This window comes from Ziziphus jujuba, chromosome 1 (genome assembly GCF_031755915.1).
Source record: "Ziziphus jujuba cultivar Dongzao chromosome 1, ASM3175591v1".
NCBI classification, from domain to species: domain Eukaryota; kingdom Viridiplantae; phylum Streptophyta; class Magnoliopsida; order Rosales; family Rhamnaceae; genus Ziziphus; species Ziziphus jujuba.
The window spans coordinates 16,219,815-16,244,093 of NC_083379.1; the positions used below are offsets into that span (position 1 = coordinate 16,219,815).

General features: G+C 32.7%; 3 protein-coding genes across 4 annotated transcripts; all 3 read right to left on the reverse strand.

Annotated features, from left to right (window-relative positions):
- Nucleotides 1-143: 143 nt before the first annotated feature.
- LOC107419798 (uncharacterized) lies at nt 144-1,023 on the reverse strand. The gene has a single exon (XM_016028614.4). The coding sequence runs from the start codon at nt 958-960 to the stop codon at nt 562-564; it is 399 nt and encodes a 132-aa protein (XP_015884100.3). The 5' UTR covers nt 961-1,023; the 3' UTR covers nt 144-561.
- A 1,324-nt stretch (nt 1,024-2,347) lies between these two features.
- On the reverse strand, nt 2,348-12,178 carry LOC107421033 (phospholipase A I). Of its 2 annotated transcripts, XM_048477199.2 has the most exons (18): nt 11,234-12,178; nt 10,552-10,699; nt 10,338-10,416; nt 10,088-10,241; nt 9,786-9,995; nt 9,447-9,692; nt 9,197-9,359; nt 8,855-9,115; nt 8,634-8,755; nt 8,029-8,190; nt 7,601-7,793; nt 7,333-7,469; nt 6,334-6,472; nt 5,864-6,070; nt 5,263-5,734; nt 4,972-5,185; nt 4,798-4,887; nt 2,348-3,017 (listed from the first exon to the last, which is right to left on the reverse strand). In XM_048477199.2, the coding sequence occupies exons 1-18, from the start codon at nt 11,789-11,791 to the stop codon at nt 2,571-2,573; spliced, it is 4,002 nt and encodes a 1,333-aa protein (XP_048333156.2). In that variant the 5' UTR covers nt 11,792-12,178; the 3' UTR covers nt 2,348-2,570. The 2 variants fall into 2 exon arrangements, with proteins under 2 accessions (XP_048333156.2, XP_048333159.2); XM_048477202.2 differs by lacking the exon at nt 11,234-12,178 and having other exon boundaries at nt 10,088-10,252; nt 10,552-10,613.
- Nucleotides 12,179-13,642: 1,464 nt separating this feature from the next.
- LOC107419659 (N6-mAMP deaminase) lies at nt 13,643-16,935 on the reverse strand. The gene is made up of 12 exons (XM_016028431.4): nt 16,681-16,935; nt 16,469-16,539; nt 15,987-16,078; nt 15,848-15,907; nt 15,530-15,766; nt 15,334-15,410; nt 15,167-15,236; nt 14,973-15,086; nt 14,456-14,522; nt 14,189-14,293; nt 13,964-14,109; nt 13,643-13,864 (listed from the first exon to the last, which is right to left on the reverse strand). The coding sequence occupies exons 1-11, from the start codon at nt 16,755-16,757 to the stop codon at nt 13,979-13,981; spliced, it is 1,101 nt and encodes a 366-aa protein (XP_015883917.3). The 5' UTR covers nt 16,758-16,935; the 3' UTR covers nt 13,643-13,864; nt 13,964-13,978.
- Nucleotides 16,936-24,279: the final 7,344 nt, after the last annotated feature.

The window sequence follows — 24,279 nt, forward strand, 5'->3', positions numbered from 1 at the left end:
AGATGTACTCCTTGATATCCTGTTAGCTAAACTTACAAAACATCCTTTGCTTTTGCTTTTTTTCTTTTTTCTTTTTCTTTTTCTTTTTCTTTTTCTTTTTCTTTTTCTTTCCTGATAGAAGAAAACCTTTTACAAACATCAAATATAACAACAATGTTCTTCAATTTGCATGTAAAATATACAACAATGTTGTTCATGCATAATTAATTCATCGTTTTTGAACACTAAATCTATATAACAAGCTTCATAAATCCAGTTCTTTCACATGTCGGATGATTCTACAGACCTTTTCTTGGAACCTATAGATGATGGTAAAGAACCAGAAGGATTTGAATCTAGAGAGCAGCAACGATAAACTGAATAGGTAAAGCAAAACTGCTCGCCAACTCTATGGAAGTTGATGACTGCAACCAAGTAATGATAATGGAGTTCTTAAAAGACAAGACCAAATGTCAGATCAGATGAGTTTCCAATAGATCCTTTGGAAAAAGCCTGGGGTTTCCATACAAACTTGCATAGATATACAGCTGAGAAAAACAGTCATCTCTTCAAGAACCTCATCTAAACATCGAAGTACTTCACATCATCCTTAAGAATCATGTAATTGAAGCCAGAAATCCCATTAAGCCGATTAGTTTCTGAAACTTCCGAAACAGAACATATCCTTGGTAGGAACCCCCTGCTGACTTTAGGCTTCTTCCTTTTCCATGTCATTGTCAAGAACCAGAAACCGGACCTGGAATTACTGCGACCGCAAGAACCCATATCAACAACATGGCTCCTAGGCTTCCTTGAGCTTCCATTGCGGTCTAGCTCAAGCTTAGTGAAATACTCAATTTCCTTCCTCACCAAAGATCCTACAGTGCCCCTTGTGCCTATTGCAAGTGGAGCAGCTGCAGCCATTATTTCGGTGAACTTGGTGGTGGTGGTGGTGGTGGTGGTGCTTGTTTTATAGTGCATATTTTTATAGGTATAATTGGATCTAAATGACGTAGGAGGCTTGTGGTTGAAGAAAGGTGATGGTCCAGGATTGCTTTGAATATGGTGGAGCATCTTTTCTTTGGTTTATTTAAAGGTCTAATTTGAATCACTTTATTTAAAGTGGACAGCATGAGTTTTTGCATAATTGGTTCTTTGGTTTGATTAGGAACATGGGTCATCATATTAATTCCTATGCTTTTCAATAAAAAAGCATGCATGTCTTGCGGAGAAATTTTTTACCCATTTGACTACTTAAAATCTAAGTCCTTGATTGCAGACTGGATCATGATGTTATGTGTAGGTTCGGAAAGAGATTTCTGTAGATTTTTTTAGAATGGACAAAAAATGTAGACAAATTGGAAATCCTACATGCTTTTTTAGAAAATCTGGCTCTCAATTTGTTCGTTTTTAATGTTGAATTTAGTTTTCTCTTTTGTTTTGGTTAAAAAAAACAAAAGAGAGGTATAGTTTACTCTCTTACTAAAGTGGTTTTTAGGTAGCCATTAGGTCCTGGTTGTTTTTCATGTTTTCCATTTTCCTCCATTTTGCTTTTATATGATTGAATGATTTTGTTGTAGAATGGAAAGTGATATCATTAAATAATTTGAATGGAAACTTCTTTATCTCATCCTTGCAATCAATTAAACCCAAATCCATTTAGTGCTATAAATCATTTTTCTTCATTCGGTACTGGAATAGGATACCCAAATGCAATTCGAATTGTTCCAAGTGTTTGTTTGTTTCTCTATCATTATTATCATATGCACTCTTCCATTTTGGGTTTGGAACTTTTAATTGTGGACTAGTTTAATGGTCTCATTTTGTAGTCATGCTAAAAATGATCTTCATTTAATGGGGGTTAAATATTGTTGCGTTCCACATGTCAGTGTGAAACACGTCATTCCATAGCATATCACACCATCCAACCTAAACATGGGATTTATGAGACATAATGAGTAACATTCGACAAAGCCAATGGTTCAAGCACAATTGATCAACTATCAAATCTTCCCAGGTTGATATTTTCAGCCTCAAATTGTTGCTCAAATATTAGAATTTGTTGGATCACATTCTAGATATCACTAAGAAAAACATTGTTAATTTGGCTAATGTGCATGGTGAATCAAGATCCATTTATGGACTCTCTCCCTCTCCCTCTCTTTTCTTTTTCTCTTTTTTCTTTTGTTGGTCAATCATGAATTGACTTGCTAATCAATTAGGTGGAATTCTAACTTCTTTGTACACTATTTGTTTTAAAATTGATGGTGAAAACCAATTTCTAGCCGCATATTTAGGGGGGAAAATGATCAATTTCTCGTCAAAAACACAGTAAAAATTGCAAGATGCAACCATGCATCGATTCTCATAGCAGAAACAAAAATTTGGTTCCCATTTATAAATTAATGTAGAACAATTTAATCATGTAATAAATGATAGCCAGTACATTTTCTTGTTGTAAGCCTCAAAATTGATTGTTCTCTCATTATTTTCTCAATATTCACCCACACTTATGCTCTCTCTCTCTCTCTCTCAACTGTACTTTTTTGTTTTAATTTTCATTTGTCTATACCGGATTCTTATCTAACAAACTACTGTGTACAGGGTAGATGGCATACGTATCTCAACTTCCGATGTGAGGCAAGAGCATGTTGTAGAGCAATGTCCACAGATGCACCCTCCCGGAACAGCGATTCATACAATTGACAAACAAAATGCGACATTTCTTCCTCATCTGCATCCCAAATACCCGTAGGGTGATCCCCATTTTTCTCAGGGTCACTGTCTTCCCAATCACTCACCGGACTGGCTGGTTCAGCATCTTCATCTTCAGCTTCTTCCTCACCTATCTCGAACTTCCCATTTTCAAAAGCACTGAACTCCCCAGATCCATGGATCGTTGTCAGCTGCATTTCTGGGGGCTCAACTGAAGAACATATAACAGCTTTGGCACCAGAATCTAAAAATGCTTTAACCATTGTAGGGGTAGGCCCATACGTTCCTGTGCAAATGATGATCCTGTCCCTCCAAGCTCCAACCTAGAATTATTCAAAAGTTAAGATAAACAATAAGTCACATAAAAAAATCTGATAGTGCCCTACATTTCCATAGCAACTCTACATTGAAAAAGCTATCTTCTCTTTCTCAACGTGGGTCCATGTCCAAAACATAGCAAACAAAATATAGGATAAGTATAAGCCTAAAATATTGGAACATGGGCACCAGAGCTACTTCTAAGACTTACTACATTCTGAGTACCACTAAACATTTAACATTGAACATCTTTGCATTTCCCACAAACTTTCTTGGAAAGAATGCCAAGATATTAAGCGAAACAAATGAATTACAATGTTGAGCTATTTCTTCCACGTTAAAGTCTTTAATTCAGTTATCGTAAATATCTCTCTTGTTTCTTGTTAAAGGGCAAGATAAGAATCTAACAGCACCAGGGATCAGAAAATTCCAGAACAACACCTCAAATGATAATAAGCTTAAAGTCGTTTTGACATTTTCATCGGAAGACATTTTCATCGGAAAAAGCAGTGTATATTGAAACTTCAAGAAACTGTTAATTATCACTGTAAGTACCAATCAATATTTTGTCACCACACCAATCAATATTTTATGACCACACAAGTCATGAAACATGGTCTAAACTACTGTTATTATTACCAATAGCACATTTTGTTCTCTCAGTCAACTTCCATTTCCCTCAATACAATATGTACGTATCCCATTTCTTAAGCATACCATCTTATCCTGCTTCTTCCTTCTCTGAACAACTCTAGGCAACTAGAAAGTAGCAATTACAGGAAAACCAGAAAAACCACTTCACCAAGAAGATAAAATTCTAACGAAAGATTTATTTCCAGTAAAATCCAAAAAAGTATTATGTTCCTAGTTGTATCAAGGATCTAACAAGGTTAAAACAATGAATCAGTAATAGTTTGCGTTCCAAATGTTAAGGGTGAAAATTAGTGGGTTTAAAAGGTGGTGTAGGGTAGTAACAAATTATGTAAACCCAAAGAAAGCCCAAGACATATTGAACTACTTGGATCATTGAAGATCCAAAGTAAGCCCATCTTCGCCCAGATCATGCCAAATCAAAGTTTGGGCTTTAGAATCTGGTTTTCCTTTCTTTTGATAGGTTCTTAAAGGCTGTTTCCAGTCTATATCAAAAGGTTTTCCTACCGTTTAGGTAAAAAGAAAAGAGGACTAGAGTAAGAAATATGTTCAAAAATATATAACCAAATCAATAAGCATATGTAAAAGACTTCTAGCATGCATGCTTTTACAAGGGGAATATCCAATTTTTTCCCCAGCAGAACAAGAGTGGTGTCCCCTTCATAATGCTATTCTCTTGGTCATTTTGTCTCCATATTATGTTTCAATTTATTTGTTATTAAGCAATTAATGACAAGATAATCAAGGTTCCCCCCATGCTATTCAGCTTTTAGTTTTCACACGAAGAACAATTTCGTCATTGCTTAACTGTGCTCTATCTTTGTAACATTATTCCTTACATCCTAGTTAAATGCTTCACAAAGTTCATTATAGCCTCTAAATCTGAGATAAATTTCCATTTGACATTTAAATAGTTATCAGGGTACAACGTAAGTATCAAATCTCAATCCATTCATATCATGTTGATATCAAGATTATCCTTTCCAGAGTTGAAACAATCATACCAGATGGAAACAAGATAATTCGTTGGGGAAAAGAAAAAAAGTGGAACATATTATACATTATTTATTAGTGTGACGCTTTGCAATATATAGAGAGAAAAGGTAAACGAATAAAATGATACCAAGAACATACCATCCAACGAACATCATCAGGTGTTAGGTGCATAGAAGGGACTGTTCTACGAAACAAGTATGCTCCAATTTCTTGGTCATCCTCCATAACCTTTAAATAACGAGTCATCAGACATCAAACATGCAACTTCAAAAACAAATAGAAGGAAAAGGAGAGGATAAAATGAAAGCATACTTGGGTTTGGCGTCCAATATATCGATGGACAATGCCTCCAATTTGGAAGTGGGGCTTACATGCAACCAAATCAGAAATAGTAGAAATATTTGCAAGTGATGCATCCTTTATGCGACGGCTCTGCATCACTGATGTAAAGCTCAGTTTAACACTCCGTAGAAATTTCTCTGCAAGCTCCCCAGGTTCAGCAACCACAAAAACATCATTCTGCCAACTACAGAAATAGAGAGCTGTGAATTCTAATAAATTATGTCAAGTTGCAAAAGGATAATACAAAAGGAGCATGTTTACCTTAATATTGAACCAAGTGAATCATTTTGAAGAGCCAAATGTATAATGCCTACTTGTGGTGAAGTCTGTAACTTCTCATGCAATGACCGAGCAGGTAAAGAGAGCTGTCTGGGTCCTGAAGGAGACTTTGGTGGTGATGTGGTTGCCTTTGCAGAATGACCATCTAAACTTAAAGGTGGGACTAAATCAATCCGACCAGCCCTTTGTGGTCCAAAATCAGGACTGAATAAAAGAGGGCTTGATGGGAAGCTTCCTGTAAACAGAGGCGAAGCAAATGGTGTTGGAAATTTTGTTGCTGGCACCGTCTTCACGAATCCTACTATTCCTTGCATGTGAGATAACCGTATTGCATTACGGGCACAAAATGACTCTAATGCACGAGCATGGTGCAAAACACGTCCAGAATCTGGACTATGGGAAGCTTCAACTAGTAGCACGTTACGCCTCCAACCTAGAGATGGACTTTTCTCACCTAATACAAGCAAAATGCCAAAAATATATATATATATATATATATATGTACATATATTATTTAAGAAACAGTATCAAAAGATCCAAAAGCCAACTGTGAGCAACTGAAAGGACGTATTAACACAATTACCAGAACTTGAAGCCTTTGTCTTGAGAAAATGTTGAGACCTCAAATTCTCGGACCATTTTTCATCTTGTTGGAAAGGCAACAGTAGCCTCTCACAGACATCCTTAAAGGCAACAGAATTGTTTTGGATGTATTCCTCAACTGCAGCTTCTAATTTCAGCCAAACTGCTGGATCAGTTTCATCCAGTTCCATATCACATCGTTCATCAACTGCAGAGGCAAAAACAATTTTTTATAATTAACTTCACCTTCTTTCTTCTAAGGTCACTTTTAAGGAATATTGCATGATGTTATAATTTTAATTTCTTTCTTTTAAGGAAGTTACTCTCTAGGAATATTTCATGATGTTATAATTTTAATTTCTTTCTTTTAAGGAAGTTACTCTCTAGGAATATTTCATGATGTTAAAGGTTTTAAAAGGTTTACATCTTACCTTCATGAAACATGTATACCAACCCAAAATCAGCACATACCTGGATTAAATCGATAATACTGTATTTCAGGAAGCATAGGAAGCAATGTGCTTAAAGCTTCCTCTACCCGATCCACAGAGCATGCACTCTCAATCAACACTTGCCCAGTATCCAAGTAGCGCCAACCACCTTTTCGTGCCTGCAATATCAGAGATATTTATGAAATTATAAAGCAGGAAAGGAAAAAAAAACTACAACCACCCCTAACTTTTTGTGCCTACAATATCAGAGAAATTTATGATATTATAGAGCAGGAAAAGGAAAAACCTAGAACCACCCTTCCAGTTTTGGTCTGAACAAGAGATCATAATAGAACCATTTGCATCACCACTACATAGGCAAATGAAATATAAACATTGATTTCAACAGCTCATCACTCCATCACCATGTTCTGACATAATTATATAATTTTTGTAAAACTATTTGTTCCATGCTTCTTGAAAAACTATGCTAAAATGAGCCCTTCCAAATTCTGTGAACATTTATTAGCCAAAAAAAAGAAAAGTCTAGTGTAACACAGGGGTCCTTTGCATCCAGCATATTACACGTGGTGACTTGGACAGGTCAAAACCAGGAGCATATTCTCCACAGAAATAAGTGTCGTAAGGTACAAAAGCCATTCACAGGAATTTAAATCTATTGCTTATACTGCCTTGCCGAACCTATTCCCAAATTATCTTTCACAATAGAGGAAGGTTGAAACATGATTTCCATAAAACTACTAGAAATAATTGTTTTCTACAGGATTGTGATAATAAAACATTTAGTAAAGAAAAATATATTGAGACTTTCTTGAAAAGATATCTCAAAACTTTACTCTGATAACAATCCTTCTTTATCACCAGCCACTCTTGCTAAACCATATCCAGAGGACTCCAAATGACCAGAGGCTTTAAAGATTTCAAGTTAACGAACTGTAACCAATCAGACAAAATTGCAAACCCAGCTGATAAAGCGAGAATTTATTGACCGTTCAAAATCGAAAGAGGGAAAATTTACCTTTGTTGGAATTGAACCACAACCAATTGAAACTAGGGAGTCAATTTTTGTGTCTGGCCATAGAAGTTGTGCTTCTCTTATGGCAAAAATTGTAGGATTGTCCGCCACTATTGCACCATCTTGCCAACGGTTTACATCTATAACAATAGCAGTGAAAAATGTAAGAGCAAGGAAAAGAAACAGTGTCAACTTGATGCAAAACAAATGATAACAAAAATGACACCAAAGGTAAGTCATGTTTCAATTCAACAAGAACAGAAGACAATACCATCTGAATAATCATCAAGATAATAGGGAGCAGCAGATGATGCTCTTATAGCTTGCCATACTTGATGCTTACAACTTCCTATAAAAGCACTGCGCTTATAGCCAACTTGAGCACCTATAGTAGGTGATCCTAGTATGGTGATTCCTGAACTTTCTGAAATTGAGAGAGGCACTTCTAGTGTTCCGGGAGGGTACTTTATTTCAAACAACACAAAAAAATAATAAAATCAATAAACAGAAACTTAAAAGCCAATTCGGAATTCAATATGAATAGAAATGCTCTTAATAATAAAATCAATAAACCGAAACTTAATAGCCAATGTGATATTCAATATGAATACAAATGCTCTAAATCTATGCAAAAAAATAAGCTAAACTTCCACCTATAACTAATGAAAACACCACATGAAGGGAATGTAGGTATCAAACCTGATAATTGCGAAATACAAAAGGCTGAGCAGGCATAACGCTCACCAAAGTTGACACAACAAAAACCTTGGGAATGTTTTTGACTGCAGACTCTATTAACAGGTCTCCATCTTCATCAGCACACATTTCCTTCAACAACCTTTCAAAATGTTCTGCGCTGTGCTGCAAGAGAACATGTTATAGCTCTGTTTTAGAATACAAAAGAGATAGAGAGAGAGAGAGAGAGGGGGGGGGGGGGGGGAGTAAAAGTAAAAGTGATAATTGCTCTATTCAACAGACGAATATATTTCATCAGCTAAATTTCATTTCTTCCAAAAATGAGGAGATATGCAACAGGCTAGACAATCAGAATAATAGATGACGAAACAAATACTTCCTGAGTTACATATTTGGGAAACAATATTACAATATCATGTTCCTTTTCTTTAATAAATAAATAGTGAAAATATGATGAAGCAAAAGTTACTAGAGAGAAAGCTAATATCTTCAATAATTATAAGTTCATAAACTTCTATTTACCTAAAAAGCAAAATAGAAGTGGCTAACTGAAGAATGTCTAATGGACTTGAGAAAACAAAGTAAACATAAAGAACAGTAGTGCGTACTTTAGATCCATGTACAACAACCCTAAAACTTTGTGATGAACTTTTATAAAGCTGATCCAACTTCTCCCTCCAAGTTGCAGCTTCATTGTCCTTTGGTACAGGTTCAGCAAAGACAAGTTTTCCTAAGAATTAGTGATTTTGAAAAGGATATATTAGGTTTATTTACAAGCTTATAAATTAACAAAACATTATATATACTCTCTCTAACACATCAAACTTACCGAGATTTTTGTATATTTCTTCACATTGATCTAATGTCATTAGCTTAACACCAAGGGCAATAGCAAGCATGCCACCAGTTGATGTGCCGCATATAAGGTCAAACAACTCATGTATCGGTTTTCCAGTGCCCTTCTCAATTTCTTTAAGAATTTGCACAGTTGCCAACCCTTTCATACCACCACCATCCATTGACAGTATGCGTAGTCCTTGCTTTGGCACCTGCCTTCCCCTTATAGCACGTCGTAGATTTTCATTCTCCCCTGAAAAGTCACTAAATGAATAGAGCTTACCATGCTGATAAATAAAAAGAAAGATAAATAAATTTGACCAAGAAGACAAACCAAGAATTGCCAAGGCACGAGCTGCAGCTTTGTTCACACGTGGCTCAGGTGCAACTGTCAAGCGCAACAAAAGCTCCCGCAAACTTTCAGAAGTAACCAGAAGCTGGCGATTCTCCAAACAAAAGGCCAAATTTCCAACTGCTAACAAAGCTAACCTTTGCACCTAATGATAAACAAACCTTAAGTATTAAAATACACTCAGAAGAAGGAAACTGAAGTAGTACTTTGCAAGGAGGAATTAGACACTTGCCTCAGGGTTCTTGTGGGCACATAAAAATTTTAATGACTTTAGCACATCCTTGGTCAACATCTTCTGAGATACAGTATCAGATGCAAAAGCCAGCTTCACCACAACTTGCAATACGGAAATTACTTCCTCCGTTGAAACAGATCTCAATACTGTTTCAATGGGTTGCATGATTTCAGATTTTATCAACTGCATTGCAATGGAGACATCTGCAGCAAGAGATGAAAGGGCAGAACATGCTTGTTCAACCTGCCATAAGTAGCAGCTATTGAGACAGTGCCTACAGAAGAGTTAATGAACCAGAGAAAGCATAATCCTAATAGCTAGAAACTACCAACATACCACATGACGGTCGTCACTAGTTATCATACTTATAAGCTGCCTCACTGCATTCTCATCTTTACCAACAACTACACGATTCCCATGGTCTTGCATTATCTTTGCAAGTGCAGATGCTAGTAAGGGGTGATGACAAGAAGAAAAACGAAATATAAGAGAGAAGAAGGCACTCAGCTTATGCCTAGATGCAGTAAAGTAAGAACTGTTTTCCATCTGCAGTTACAAGAAAAATTTAGTTTAACAAAATATATTATCTGTACTTGAGATGTTTGGAGTCAAATATTACTGGCTTGGTTAGTCACTACCTCTATCTGTACGTTCACTGATCTCAAATTTTCATCTGCCACAATCCTCATATTTGCAAGAGACAAATGGCGAAGTTTATGAAGTGGCAAGATTTCAGGAAGAAATTCAAGAGGATTACCAAATAACCTAAGAACCCTCAACTCAGCCATAGCCCTGCCACAAAACTGGAGAGAACCATTAGACCCAGAATTGATTATTGGTGTCAAATAATTAGTCTAGACAAATATGTTTAACTGCATATAAAATGACCTGAAATCAAGGAGAGGCCGAACAAGCTTGTTGTGTTCCAATGACAATTCCACCAGTTTGACACACTGTCTCAATTCAACTGCTTGCATTTCCAGCAAAATAAGCAAATAGAAACATAAGAGAGACTGAACTCCAAACCATTGGTTTGAATCTCTTTCAGTATAATGTGCCATGAGAAGATTTAAATTAGAGATGTAAAAGGTTCTATGCTAACCAGGTACGGAAGTCAACATGTTATAGTCTACCCTCAGCACTTTTAAGCTTCTCAGCTCACCAAGCTCAGATGGCAAAAGTGATAGCCTGTTGTTATCAAGGTATAGCTTCTCAAGAATGGGCAAGCGAGTGAGCTCTATGGGCAATACCTGTCAGTTGGTGTGCAAGCAATAAAATAAGAATTTCTCAACATTAAACCTTAATGAAAATCATTACAAAAACCTATTTGCACTTATTGCGCATCCAGACTACAAGACAAGACAATGTACCTTTCTAACAAAAATTTAGCGTAAAAATTATTTCAAACTTTTAAAGGAATTATGGAGTTGAGGATTGCTATTAATGTAGTATTACAAAGAGTAGAAAGCTCCAAATATATTAAAATTAATTTGCATAATCTACTCTTAGAATTAGTTTGAAATGGACTTCGTTGGGTATAGCGTATAAGAATTTCTACTTTTTTCCATTGCAAAAATGATTTAAGAAGCACGATTCAAGATCCCAAAACTATGAGAATTTCCAAGAATTCAAGCACAATATCGAATAGCATTAAAATAAATAAATAAAATAGGAAATAAAAAAATAAATTTTGAAAATCAGAATTCTATCGGAGTATAAAATAGTACAAACTCATATTTTCGATCAACAAAATTTCTAAAAAGCATAACAAATTAAATACTAACCGACAAGCCACAGCCACAAAGATTGAGCAAAGTGACGCTCTTCCAATGCTCGCCACAACCAGACACACCATCCCCGACTCCCGGCATTGTCGACGAAAGGCTCGACCGCAACAATCGCGTCAAAACCCCAGTGCCATCGTTCTGCTGGCCAGAGCCGGTCGTCTTGGACAAGGTCACAGCCCTCAACGGCTCTCTCCTCCTCAGCACCTTCATATCCACACACACATTCGCTTCTTGTCCCTCCTCTCCGCTCCTGAACTCCACGACCACCGTGTCCTGCGGCAACGGCAGTGCAACCATGAGCTGCGACTGGAGCCTAAGAGCGACCTGATCCTCATCGTCGCCGGCCGACCAATCCAAATCAATCCGAAACCCCAGTTCTTGATCCTGAGACAATATGGAAGGCGAAGGCGACGAAGACGCCGAAGCAGACGACACTGACGAGCACGAAGAAGACGAGGATGTACGGCCAGGATCCTCCGGAGGTTCATCCGTGCCGTAGTTAAGAGTGAGATGGAAGATCTCGGAGGGCCTCTTCCATCCCAATCCCCAAGACATTGTGATTGAATCACCGAACTTTAGGCTCCCGATTCGCCGACGATCTGGCCGGACGGCCTGGAATTGAGGCAGCGGCGGTGCAACGATTGGTCCCGACGGACGACCGTGATCATATCTGTGGTGCAGCGAAAGAAGAAATGGTTTAGGGCCTTCGAAATGAGATTGGGAATTTAGAGGGAAATGGGGGGAAAGAATTAGGGTTTTGGATGAAGCACGTTAACGCAATGTAAAAACTTTTGGGTTAATAATGGCGCGGAAGAGAAGGATGGAGGAGCTTCTCACAGCAAACATGTCAAACGGAAACCAACTGACGCTTTTATACGGTTTATTTTATTTTCCTCTTTCTGTTTTAACATCTTTTCAGTTGTCCCCGCTGCCCGTAAAACGACGACGTTTAGATTTCTGTTTTCACGGGTAAACCATGCGGAAAATGGAAGGTTTCTTAGTCAATATTTGTCCCTCTCAGGAATTTGATTACATTAATTGCAAAATTAATCAAAATTAAATTGTTTCTTTTTTTTTTTTTTTTTTGGGTAAGAATAAGTATTGAATCGGATGCAAATTTTGTGTCTAAACATTTATTGAAATAATAATTGAAAAAACAAACTATTTAAAAAAGATAGAAAAACTAACTTTTTATTAAAATTAATGAATAGCACTCATTATTTTTGGTTGGCCAAATATGCTATTTATTAGCATATGAGAAAAATAACAGGGAAAGAAAAAAAAAAATGATGAACAATGACTGGCCCTCATTGATTCCCTCAATGTTGATTGATTGAAGAGGACGTAGAAATTTCACTTTTATTGGAAAGAGAGCCGAATTTCTTTCTCGTTTTTTTTTTTTTTTTGGGACAAAAGTAACATAATTATATTTATTTTCAATTAAATCTTTGAAAATATAAAGATGGAGAGAAAATAATTTTTTAAATTTAACTTTTTTGAATTTAATTTTTTAAAAATTATTATTTTTGATTTATTTGATGAATAATAGAAAAATTAAAATTTATAAATAATTAAATTTAAAATTATATAATAAATTAAATATAAATATATATTTTATAAAAATTTTAAAATTATATATTTTTTAAAATTTTTGAAATGACATGAGAATAATTTTTTTATATTGATGAAAATTTAATTAATTTTTTATTTATACACATTGATTTTTATATTTATTATAAAAAAATATAAATTTTCTAAAAAAATTAAATTACCACTCAAAAACCGATATTTTATTTCCCAAATAAAAATGAATATAAATATTTATCAAATGAATATATATATATATATATATATCAAATAAAATATCAAATGGAGATCTCTAGAATCAGCCAAAATCCCAATTCTCTTCTAATTAGTTGTTTGTTCCCAAACTCCAATAAATGAAACAGTCACAAGTCTGGCCAAATAAGCATGAAATTCCAACAAGTGTCCCTCCACTATAACCCCTACAATTTTATAACATAATCACGCTATTAAATACATTAAAGTCGTCTTGATTTTTGGTTTTCTTTTTGTCCTTTGGGTGGTAGTAGGCAGGCTTTTTTTTTTTTTGGCTATGCCCCCTGGCTTCCGTTGACTACCAGTTTTTCTTCCAGTCTCCAGGTTTGACACTCTATTGGCTTCCGTTGATGAAGCTTACTTCAATTTCACGCAATCATATACCCATTCCATGTTCTGAAATGGTCAAGATTTATAAAATGAAATTCCACGGCCAGGCTATTTTTAAATCTGTGTGTTTACCAATAAACTAAGGGGAGAGTTAGATCAAACGGTGGGAATAACAGATGCTTTACTCATTGCACCTTTGGATCAGCATAACAAGGTTAGGAAAAAGTATGACCCAGATAAAAGAAAATTTTCTAACCATGGAATTACCATCCACAAATAGTTAATTTGTCTTTTGAGTTTTGAAATTTCAATAATTAGTCTTCATCCATATGCTAGTTCTAAAAGACCTAACTCCTACTTCCAACAATGTTGCATTACTAAAATGGTTACTTTCAATATGCCATCCAACACAGCAGCTGGGTCCAGAGGGATGGCTTCTACCAAGATCAAGCTAAGAATCTGCAAAGCCAAATGGGCCAACATGATCAATTGGGTTACAACTTATAATTGGTAATTCATTGTTGCAGTCAAACTAGTCAATAGTTTCAAGAAGCTTGCCTAGAGAAAATTCAATCAAAATAAGAAATCCAGCATCTTTGCAGCTGAATTAAAGATCTCTCTTAAATCCTTCTTCACTTCATCATCTGCAAATACAAATTCAACTGCATCTTTTGCCAGCTGATATATTTCCCTCCTTCCCAGACCTGGAATCGAAAAATGAAACAACTACAGTTAGCTTTCAAGAGTTATTTGCATATCGAGCGCAAGTAACCTGTGACCTACCATATGCAGAAGCAGCAATACTGTATTCACCACAAAGACTGGTAGAAAACACCCCAGCATCATCAGTGCAGAGGATTAAAGGATGCTTTACATTATAAAGATTAGCTGCGTCATCGAATATACAGATTCAGAAAGACATTGGAGTATGCAACTATGCATATGGCCAAGAAATAGTATGCACTCGATAAAACATTCTTAACAAATGCAATCAAGGAAATTTAACAATCTTATGTCCATAGACTTTGTGTCAAAGGCAGCAGAGCCGACCAAAATGGTGAACATCTAGCGAAGAAATTGTATCAGTCCTGATGTTGGATGTCAAACAAATCTCGACCTGAAAAATTTGTGAACATACACAATAAGAAGAAAAGTTAGCTAACCAGATACTTAAAAATAATAAACTAAATACTGAACATAAGACGTTCAGGCCTATATATTTTAGGATTGCAAATAAAAACGGCAAAATAGGCCAATAGATACAAAACAACAAGATCATCAAACTGAAAGGCCATCATTCTAGACAGGTGAACTACAAGGAAGTTGTTCCTGGCTCCTCTTGATATAAATATGCAGTAGATGGAATAAAAAAGAAACTCAATTAATGTGAAAGAAATTACAACACGGCCTCTGATGTGTAAATCTCATCAATCATATTCAAGGATAATATCAAAATCAGTACATCTGCCTTCTTCTAGCCATTCATTTAGTGGATGTCACAAATATGTACTATTTAACATAATAAAGTTTTTCATCAAGATAAGGATTGATCTTGCAAATATCTAACCGGAATCTTTAACGACTTCAACTTTTTCCATTCTTCTTCTTCAAAGCAGCAGGCATGGCCAATCCTTTGGGGTAGAAAGTCTAGCATTGCTTGAATTTCTTTTGGATTAGGTATCTACAAGCACTAAGTTGAGAGAATAAATTAGTCAGGAAATTACTTCAATAGCAGATATGTGCATCAGAGAGAAAACGCACCTCTCCGCAATGAAGGGTTATGTAAAGACCTTGTTCTCTAGCAAATTTTAATGCTGGGAAAAATGTGCTCCTGCCACATATGCAAATAAAATTTAGGACAACAACATTACTGTGTAACATTTAATCATATCGTTGACTGCTGTAAATTTTGGTAGTAAGGGTGTCACCATTCTCCCACAATGGGATTCCCAGAAAGGTCAATACCAACTACCCCTATCGGCCTCAGTTCAAGTGCAAGCTTCACCTACATAAGTTTGAATTATAATCAAATGCATTATCCATCAAAATTATAATCAAATGCATTATCCATCAAAAAATACATAAACTAATATACTTCCTCGAAGCACACAATTTCCCACATACAGTTTCCATTGCAGCCTCAGTGGTTTCCCGACGATCAATGCTCAAAAGAAGTCTAACATATATCTTCTTCCTTGTAGCCCCATTACATGTTCCACTTTTTATATGTTGAGAATCCATGAAATCCCCAGCATCCGCATCATGAGGCATAAAATTAATATCAACTGCATTAACAGCTTTTAGACCCTCCACTACTGCTTCCATGTAAGAACGTTTGGTCATTCCTATGGAATCATTTTTCTGAAAAGGATGAAGCCCATCAAAATTTCTCCGACAATGAAATAGGCAAGGGAAAGAAAAAAAAAAAATCAAAATCTGTACCTTGGGGGTTGTTCTTAGCTCCAGATAGACAACATTTTCAGAAGCAAAGTCTTCAACAACCTGTTTTGCCAGAAATTGGAATATCAACATGGAAATATGCTGGTAAAATATATATTTTTTAGTCAGAAAGTTGGCATACTTCTTTGGTAATTCTGGTAATAATTTTGTGATCAGTAGTGAGAATGTGGATCAGGTCAAACAACTTGAACACTTCGTGTAAAGAACGATCATCTGAATCACAGAACACATATAGAGTTTGAAACTTTCAAGGAATAAGAATATGCTATTAAAAACAGAAACGGTAGCAAAATGTAAAACTAAAAATTAGGAGGGGGGGCGGGGGGGGGGGGGGGGGGGGGGGGGGGGGGGGGGGTGGGGGGGAGGGGGAAGAGAGAACGAAATTAATTGCAACTCTGTATTGTTATGAAATATCAAATACGGAACATCCAGCTAAATTAAGGTAACTGACTGCATTCAGAACTTGGGTTGAGGCTTTTTACAGTTAAGTCACCAAATAATTGAAAATTTTTAAAATTGTAAGTTAAATTAACTTCCTTTTCCCCATGTTTCTCCGGAAACAAACGGAAAAATAAGCATTCAAACAAAGGAAAATGAGCAAACCTTTCATAATAACATGCTCCACATCTGAGAAATCTATGACACCCTTCTCACCCAAAACTCTAGCAAGTTCTCTGCAACCAAAAGAACGAGAAAAAAAAGAAACAAAACAAATTTTGTAAAAATTAAGCTAATTTCTCAAGGACATAAAGAAGAAAGAAAAGGCTTTCAAAGTAAAAGACCCATAACAAGAGAAAGACAGAGAGAAAGCTCACAGCAGAGTAGAGTCTCTGACGGATCCATTGAGATGAGCATGTAGTTCCACTTTTGGTACAGACAGCCATTGCTCCATTTCTTTGTATTTCTATCCCACTGCTTGATCACTGCCTCTGCTCTTTACCTTTTTCCCAGTAGCTTTGCACTCTTAAAATAGCGTCCAGCAGCTCTTCTCCTCAATCCTGTGCTTGGGGTGGGGGGGTCCCCTCATGATTCATGGATCTCCCAAATCTTCTATTTTATTTTTATTTTTATTTTTTTTTCTCTTTGTTTGTATTTGGTCAGATTCGGATAATAGGTGGTCAACGACAATCAAGTTTTTTGTTTTTCTTTTCCTTTTTACTTTCCAATCAACTATTCCACAAAATCTAGGAATAGTGGAAGCTGCAAGCTTCGGCTGGGGAAGTCAAAAAAATCAAAAGGTCCAAAGTGTCTCTACCATGGAGCCCAAAATGGCCCAAACCTATTAGGCCCATAGTCCATTATCCATTGAGCTAGCACTTGGGAGGCATATACCCTAACCCCTTTCAGTTTAGATTGTTTTCTTCATTACTCGTCAATGAAAACCTTTCAAAAACATCGTATTGTCCTCTTTCTAGACTTAAAAAAAACTTTTGTCCATATCTGGAAAAGAAAGTGTTCAGATTCCTCTTTTCTTACTTTATAAATAGCTCACTCATTGATACCTAATATTGTATAATAATATATCAATACCATATCCATTTATTTTATTTTATTTCAATGTCAAAATCTCTTATTTAATGTTAAATGTTAATCCTTCCTGGTTGGCTCTTCAAATTTGATTAAAGATCTTTGGAGTTGATAAATGAATTCATTATAATTCCAAAGTGTAATATGTCTAACTTTAATTCATAACCGAGATTACAAACTAAAATGGTAACACACATAAACTCTTTCTTCCAAACAGGGAAAGCTTGGATTCAATCCCAGTGCAGTTTAAGTTTGTTCAATCTCTTTTGTGGGGCATAAAAAAGAAAAATAGTACTAATAATAATAATAATAAAAATAAAAAAGGACTATAAAATAGTGAAATCTTCCATCATGAATTTGGCAACATTAATTGGCTCACCTGCTCGCTGTGTCACTCACTGGCCTTTTAACTTGCAAATATTAACACAACGTCACATGTTATTTTGGTTGAGTCTCTGAATGGTTGGCTTCTTGACAATTCATTATTGCACTCCATGATAATGCTACATCAAATCCGATTGCCAAAGAAGATCATGATAATGCTACATCAAATCCGATTGCCAGAGAAGATGTGAGACCAAAACATATCAAGAGGTATCACACCAAAATAAATAAATATTGCATTATTGTAATCTTATTTTTATTTTTATTTTTTTTTGGTAAACATGGCATTATTGTAATTGCAATACGGTGCACACATTTTATTTTAAATTAAACTTGCTGATATTTTTATCTAATTAAGAAATTAATACTGCAAGAGGACTATGCTAAAAATATAAAAAGGAGTACGTTAGATATACTAGATAAAATGGCTTAATCAATAGTAATTATATTCTTTATTACTAGAATTTACTTACGTATATAACTAGTTTATATTAATTTGTTAACTAATAGAATAATACCAAATCATTTACTTATAATTCTACAAAGCAGTATATTTATCCAAAAAAAAAAAAGAAAAAGAAAGAAAAGAAAAAAGAAAAAAAAAATTCTATAAAGCAGTATATGTGATGTCATTGTGGATCTTCAAAGTGCTAACAAGCCCTCTAATCCGACCCCCCATATAAGACAAAATATTAACAATCCCCTCTCCGTTTGTTTTAGCAAACATGATTTGAAATCAAGAAATATTTTTCAATCATCTGTAGACCAAAAAATTAAATAAATAATGTTCTAAAACCATCTGTATGTATCAAAATATTTAATAAATAATAAATATTAAAATATTTTTAATTTATATATTTTTATAATTAAAATATAAAAAAATAAACCTAATATTGAATGAAGTAAAATAATAAATATATTAAATATTGTTATATTATCTATCATATAATTTAATTTAATAGATTAATATAATAAATATTTTGATAAATTTAATATTATTGTTCCAAAAACCGTGTATAATCAATGTAGTCTATAAAATTGTGTGAAATGTGCATTAAATTTTCAGGAGCATTTGCGGTTGGTGTAAGACCATGCCAGCAAAATGAGGTGGCAGAGCTAGCCAATAAAGCAGCAACAAGCATGCAGAAATTCCAAGAGATCTACAATCTTAGATAATTAGGTCAAAGGAGTTATTTTCACATGCATTGTTTGGCCCACTTGGCATGGAAATAGTACCATATAGAGTGAGAATGTCCGTACGTTATGGAGTAAAAACTGTGAAAAGGAAATGTGCTGTTAATTTGTAGAGACTTTTTTTTTTTTTTAATTAATGAAACAGTGAGTGGCACCTATTTTCAGCCAAAAAAAAAAAAAAAAACACGCAAAACTGCAGATTTCTTTTATTGATTTAATGAACGATGCGTGACACCCATTGTCACAAAAAAAAAAAAAAAAAAAAAAAGAAAAAACCAATAAAGAAGAACCTACAGCTCTAGATCCAGCTCCAGAATCCCTAAATTAGCAGCAGCTCAAGCTCACCCTCATTCTTCTCCACTGCCAGTGTGTTCCTCTCTACCATCTTTGTCCTTTTTTATAGTAATTTCATTTTCGTAGTTACTTAATTTTCAAAGAAGAGGGTGAACAAGTTCAAAAGGCCACAGAGTGACCTCAAGATCTCTGTTACGGTATAACCTTATTATATTTGATTTTTTTACTGTAATTATTGCTTAACAATACTATATGAGAGTTGGTTTTATAGCGTAAGAATTTTTTTTTGTTTAAAGCTATGAAAATTAAAATTTTTGGTAAACTTTTTGGATTTTTTTTTTCTTTTCAATTATTGTTGTAAGGTGGGGATTGATATTTTTATCTAACCCCAGTTACACTTGAGCAAATAATTTTTATTTAGTTTTCTTATTAATTCTTTAATTTCGTTGATAAATATTTTCTATTTTTGTTTATGGTGAATTTGATTCACCTGGAATGAAGAGAGATGTGATGATAGCTTCTGATGTCCAGTTTTACTTGCATGGTTGATGTAATATGGTGTATTTCAATGATAATGATTATTTGATCTCTGGTTTTTTCTTTTCTTTTTTTTTTTTTTTTTTGACCATGGGTGCCACGCACTATTTCATTAAACCAAAAAAAGAAGTCTGCAAGTTTGTGTTTTTTTTTTTTTTTTTTTTTTTTTTTTTTTGGTTGAGAATGGATGCCATGCAACATTTCATTAGTAAAAAAAAAAAAAAGAAGTCTCTGTAGGTTAACGGCACGTCTCCTTCTCACGGTTCTTACTCCATAACGTGCGGACATTCTCATTCTGCAGCAATTCTCTGTATATATATGTTGGTAGTAGCTTAATCTTTGAAAAACTATTATTATAAAAAAAATCTTAAAAAAAAAAAAAGTATTCTCCTTTGTTAATTTTGGCCTTCCTAGTCTAATCAAATTCATTTTCATCTATAGAAGAGTATTTCAAGCAAAGTTTTAAATATCGAAATTTTTTTCAAAACTTTTAATTTTTTGAAGGGTCAAAAAGAAATTTAGGTTTCAAATGAAAATAGATAAAATATTCATAATATCCATCAAAATATCCACGTCAAATACTTAATAATTTGGTTAAAAAATCCATAATATCCATCGAAATTTTTAAAATTTCTATGTAAATTTATAAAATTTCCATGAAAATTTTAAAAATATCTATGAAATTTTTTTATAAAAAAAATTCAAAAATATTGTTGATATTTAGTAAATTATTTTACCAAATTAACTTTAATGATATATATATATCTATATATTTACCTTTTGATTGTCTTTTAAGTATTAAATGATATAAATAAAATAGAGTTAATTAAATTCAATAACTTTGATAGGTTCTATTAATTGATAATATATATATATATACTTGCTATATATTTTGTATAAGATGAATTTATTAAAATCCCATAATTACAAGTTAATAATTGATAATATAAAAATGAAAAATAATAATATAAAATAATAACATGGAAATATAATATTATGTAAAATTGATATTCATAGCATTTAAGTTAATACCATTAAGCAAATAAAAATTTAAAAAATGATAGAATATATTATACTAAACATTAAGAACAATTATATTTAATACAAGATCTTTATAGTTGATATTATTAATAATTACATGAAAATTTATTAAAAAGATACATCTTTTAAAGTTGCTTTTCACATTTTATATCTTAAAATGAGAACCGAAAAAAAACCAATAATATTCAATTGTCTAAGAGTTCTGTAAGTATTGTAATGATACTTATGAAATATAATATAATTATAATGATTGTTTTATCTTAATTGATAAACAATTTTATCGAATATATAATTTTTTTTTATATTTTTGCTAATAATAATTTATTTATAATCGTTATCGATTACTATAAATTAAATTGATTAAGAAAAATATAATATCTATTCAATATTTTTGCAATTTTGATAATCATTTTTTATAATTGATTGTTTAAATAAGCTAATGTTACAGTTTTAATAAAATTTTATATTTTTTAAAATAATTTTCTATCATTTTTTGTGAATTTTTATCAATATTCGGTATTTTTTGATATTTCTATGAAAATTTTCATATTTTAAACTGTCGATATTTTCATCGATATTGAAATTTTGAACCTTGATTTCAAATAGTGATGAATCTAAGTAATATTTTTTCTAAAGGGGTGGTAATTTCATTTTTTAAAAAAAATGTAAAACTATTAATATAAATGATAGAACATAAAAATAATTTTTCATGACATCTATAAAGTATGTTGTCCCCAAAAAAAAAAAAATAATAATAAGATTTATAAACTAATTAATAAAAAATCAATATTTCTTTTGGAGGTATTTTAATTTTTGAAATATTTCCAATTGATATAATAACAACTATAAATTTAATTTTATAATAAAAAAGACATTTAAAATTCACATCAAATTTTACAAAAACAAATAATTTTGTAAGTTATTAGTCAACTCAAAAAACTTAAATAATGAATTAGTTGTTAAATATGTGTAGTACAATTAAAAACTATCCTATCAAGCTAAAAAAGGCAAACACTTTAAATTAGAGAAAATTTAAAAATTTTAATTAGGTAATATATTTTAGTTATAATTTTAAAATTAAGCTAAAACTAGAAGACTTAGTCAACATAATAAAATTTTAATAGTAAAAAACTATATAAAAAGACATTTATTAAAATACAGAATTAGACATGTTGGTTGGGAAACTTTAGGGAGCACATTTAAAAGAAAATTTTTGAGGGGACTCCCACCCGGCGTTGCTTGGGTCCACCTGTGATTTTAAGATACCCTTTTACTATTTTTACCAAACTCACATTTGATCTATTTATTTTCTTAAATTCAACAATATAATATAATAATATTAATGGTCTACAACCAACAAGAGATGAAAGCAACGTTTTTTTTTTTTTAGGATTCATCAAAGCAACTTTGGTTGGGTTATATGCATTTTGCACGATTTTATTGCACTACATGCATTTGTACGAATAATTAGTTGACTATTAAAAGGTAGATATATTAGATATGATAGAGAGACATGATAAATGATATATAGGATCATAGGACATATTTTTTTTCTTGTTTCCTTTTAATTTTTTTGTTCGGTGAATAGACGACAGGACACATTGATATAAAATAAGATCCACATCGTAAGGAAAGTTGGATTTTGTCTCCCATCTAAAATGGTTCCAGCTTGAAGACTTGGCCGTGCAACTGTTTTCATGGCTTCATTTATTGATATTTGATCATTGACTTTTTATTATTTTTAAGATAATTTATGGTTAAACTTTAAATGAGCTTTTTATTTTTTATATAATTCTAAATCCCTTTTCCCAAGTAAATAGAGTTTTTTTTTTTTCACTTTTTTTGAACCTTGATAGAATTTTTTTTTTTTTTTTTTTAATTTAGAGTTTGAAAGTTTCACATATATATAATCTCTTGAATTGACATAAAAGAAAAATATAAAAAGAAGTAATTACTTATTACTCCCCTCCATTTTTTCTTTTTCCCGATGAATCCACAATTTCTCTCATAACCCACTAATAAAAGCTATAATATAAACAAAAAAATTCTATATTTTACACCAAAAAAAACAAAAGAAAAAAAAGAAAATGATGAGCTAGGTTATCGATTCCGTCCCGTTCTTTCTTTCCTAGAAGCAATTTCAATTGGTCGTTCCAAGTAGTGTGACGTATAATTAACGCTGTACAAACTTTCCATGAACTTATGCATGTTTTATATACATATTTCACAAAACATCCCTAAGTTAATTTGTATACTTGAAGCAAAATTGACTTTTTGAAATAATATTTAATATTAGATTTTCATGTCATAAGGTAAATCTGGTTATTTTCATAGCAAAATTATATATATATATATATATAAAAGAAATTTTGTTTAATTTTTAAAATATATCTATTGGGGATTCATTGAGAAAAATGAAACATTATTTTATTTTATGATTGACATATGGTAGGTACAGTTAACAAATATTCATAATGGTATAATATAAACAATTTAAGATGTATTCGCAATTTCTCTCATAATCCAACAATAAGCTATAATATAAACTAAAAAATGAGTGTTTTTTTTTTTTTGCCTCTGATGAATCCACAATTTCTCTCATAAACCAACATTAAAAGCTATAATATAAAACTAAAAAATATTAATATATCTTACCCAAAGAAAAAGAAAGAAAATGATGGGCCAGGTCATCGATTCCGTCCCATTCTTTCTTTCCGAGAGATGAATTCAATTGGTGGTTGCAAGTTGTGTGGCGTATAATTAATGCTGCACATACATTCCAGGAAGTTATTCACGTGTAATATAAATATACATACATATATTATAACTGATATCTCCCAGGAAATAGTTTTAAATTATTTTGAAAAATATGTTGATATGAATGTTTAAACCATTCAATATTCTTCTGTTGATTTAATTATTTATTTTCGTCAAAAAAATAATTTTTTTTTTTTATCTATTTTTCCTGAGCTGTTCTGGTTTTGTACGTTCATTTTTTTTTTTTTAAATTTTAAAATTTTTTTGACCTAATATGTGAAATTGAATGATAGAAGTATATAGCCAATTAATTGATGAGAGCAAACCACCATATCCCATATGAGCTACGAACTATATATTCCACCACAACAATCAATCATCCATATTATATATATATATATACATACTGTTTTGTTGCAAAGAGTACCAATTCACTTTATAAAATGAAAATTTAATATTGAATATTATTTTAATAGAGTTAATTTTATTCCAAAGCAAATACTCAATCACATATTATACGAGTGAATCTGTACCTTTTAAAATTAAACTAACTTTTATAAAATAATATTTAATATTATACTTTCACTTGATAAAGATCGGATCGATTTTAAAAATATATATATTATTAAAAGAATGTACGTAAAGTTGACAAATATTCATGAAGGTGTGGAAGTAGTAAA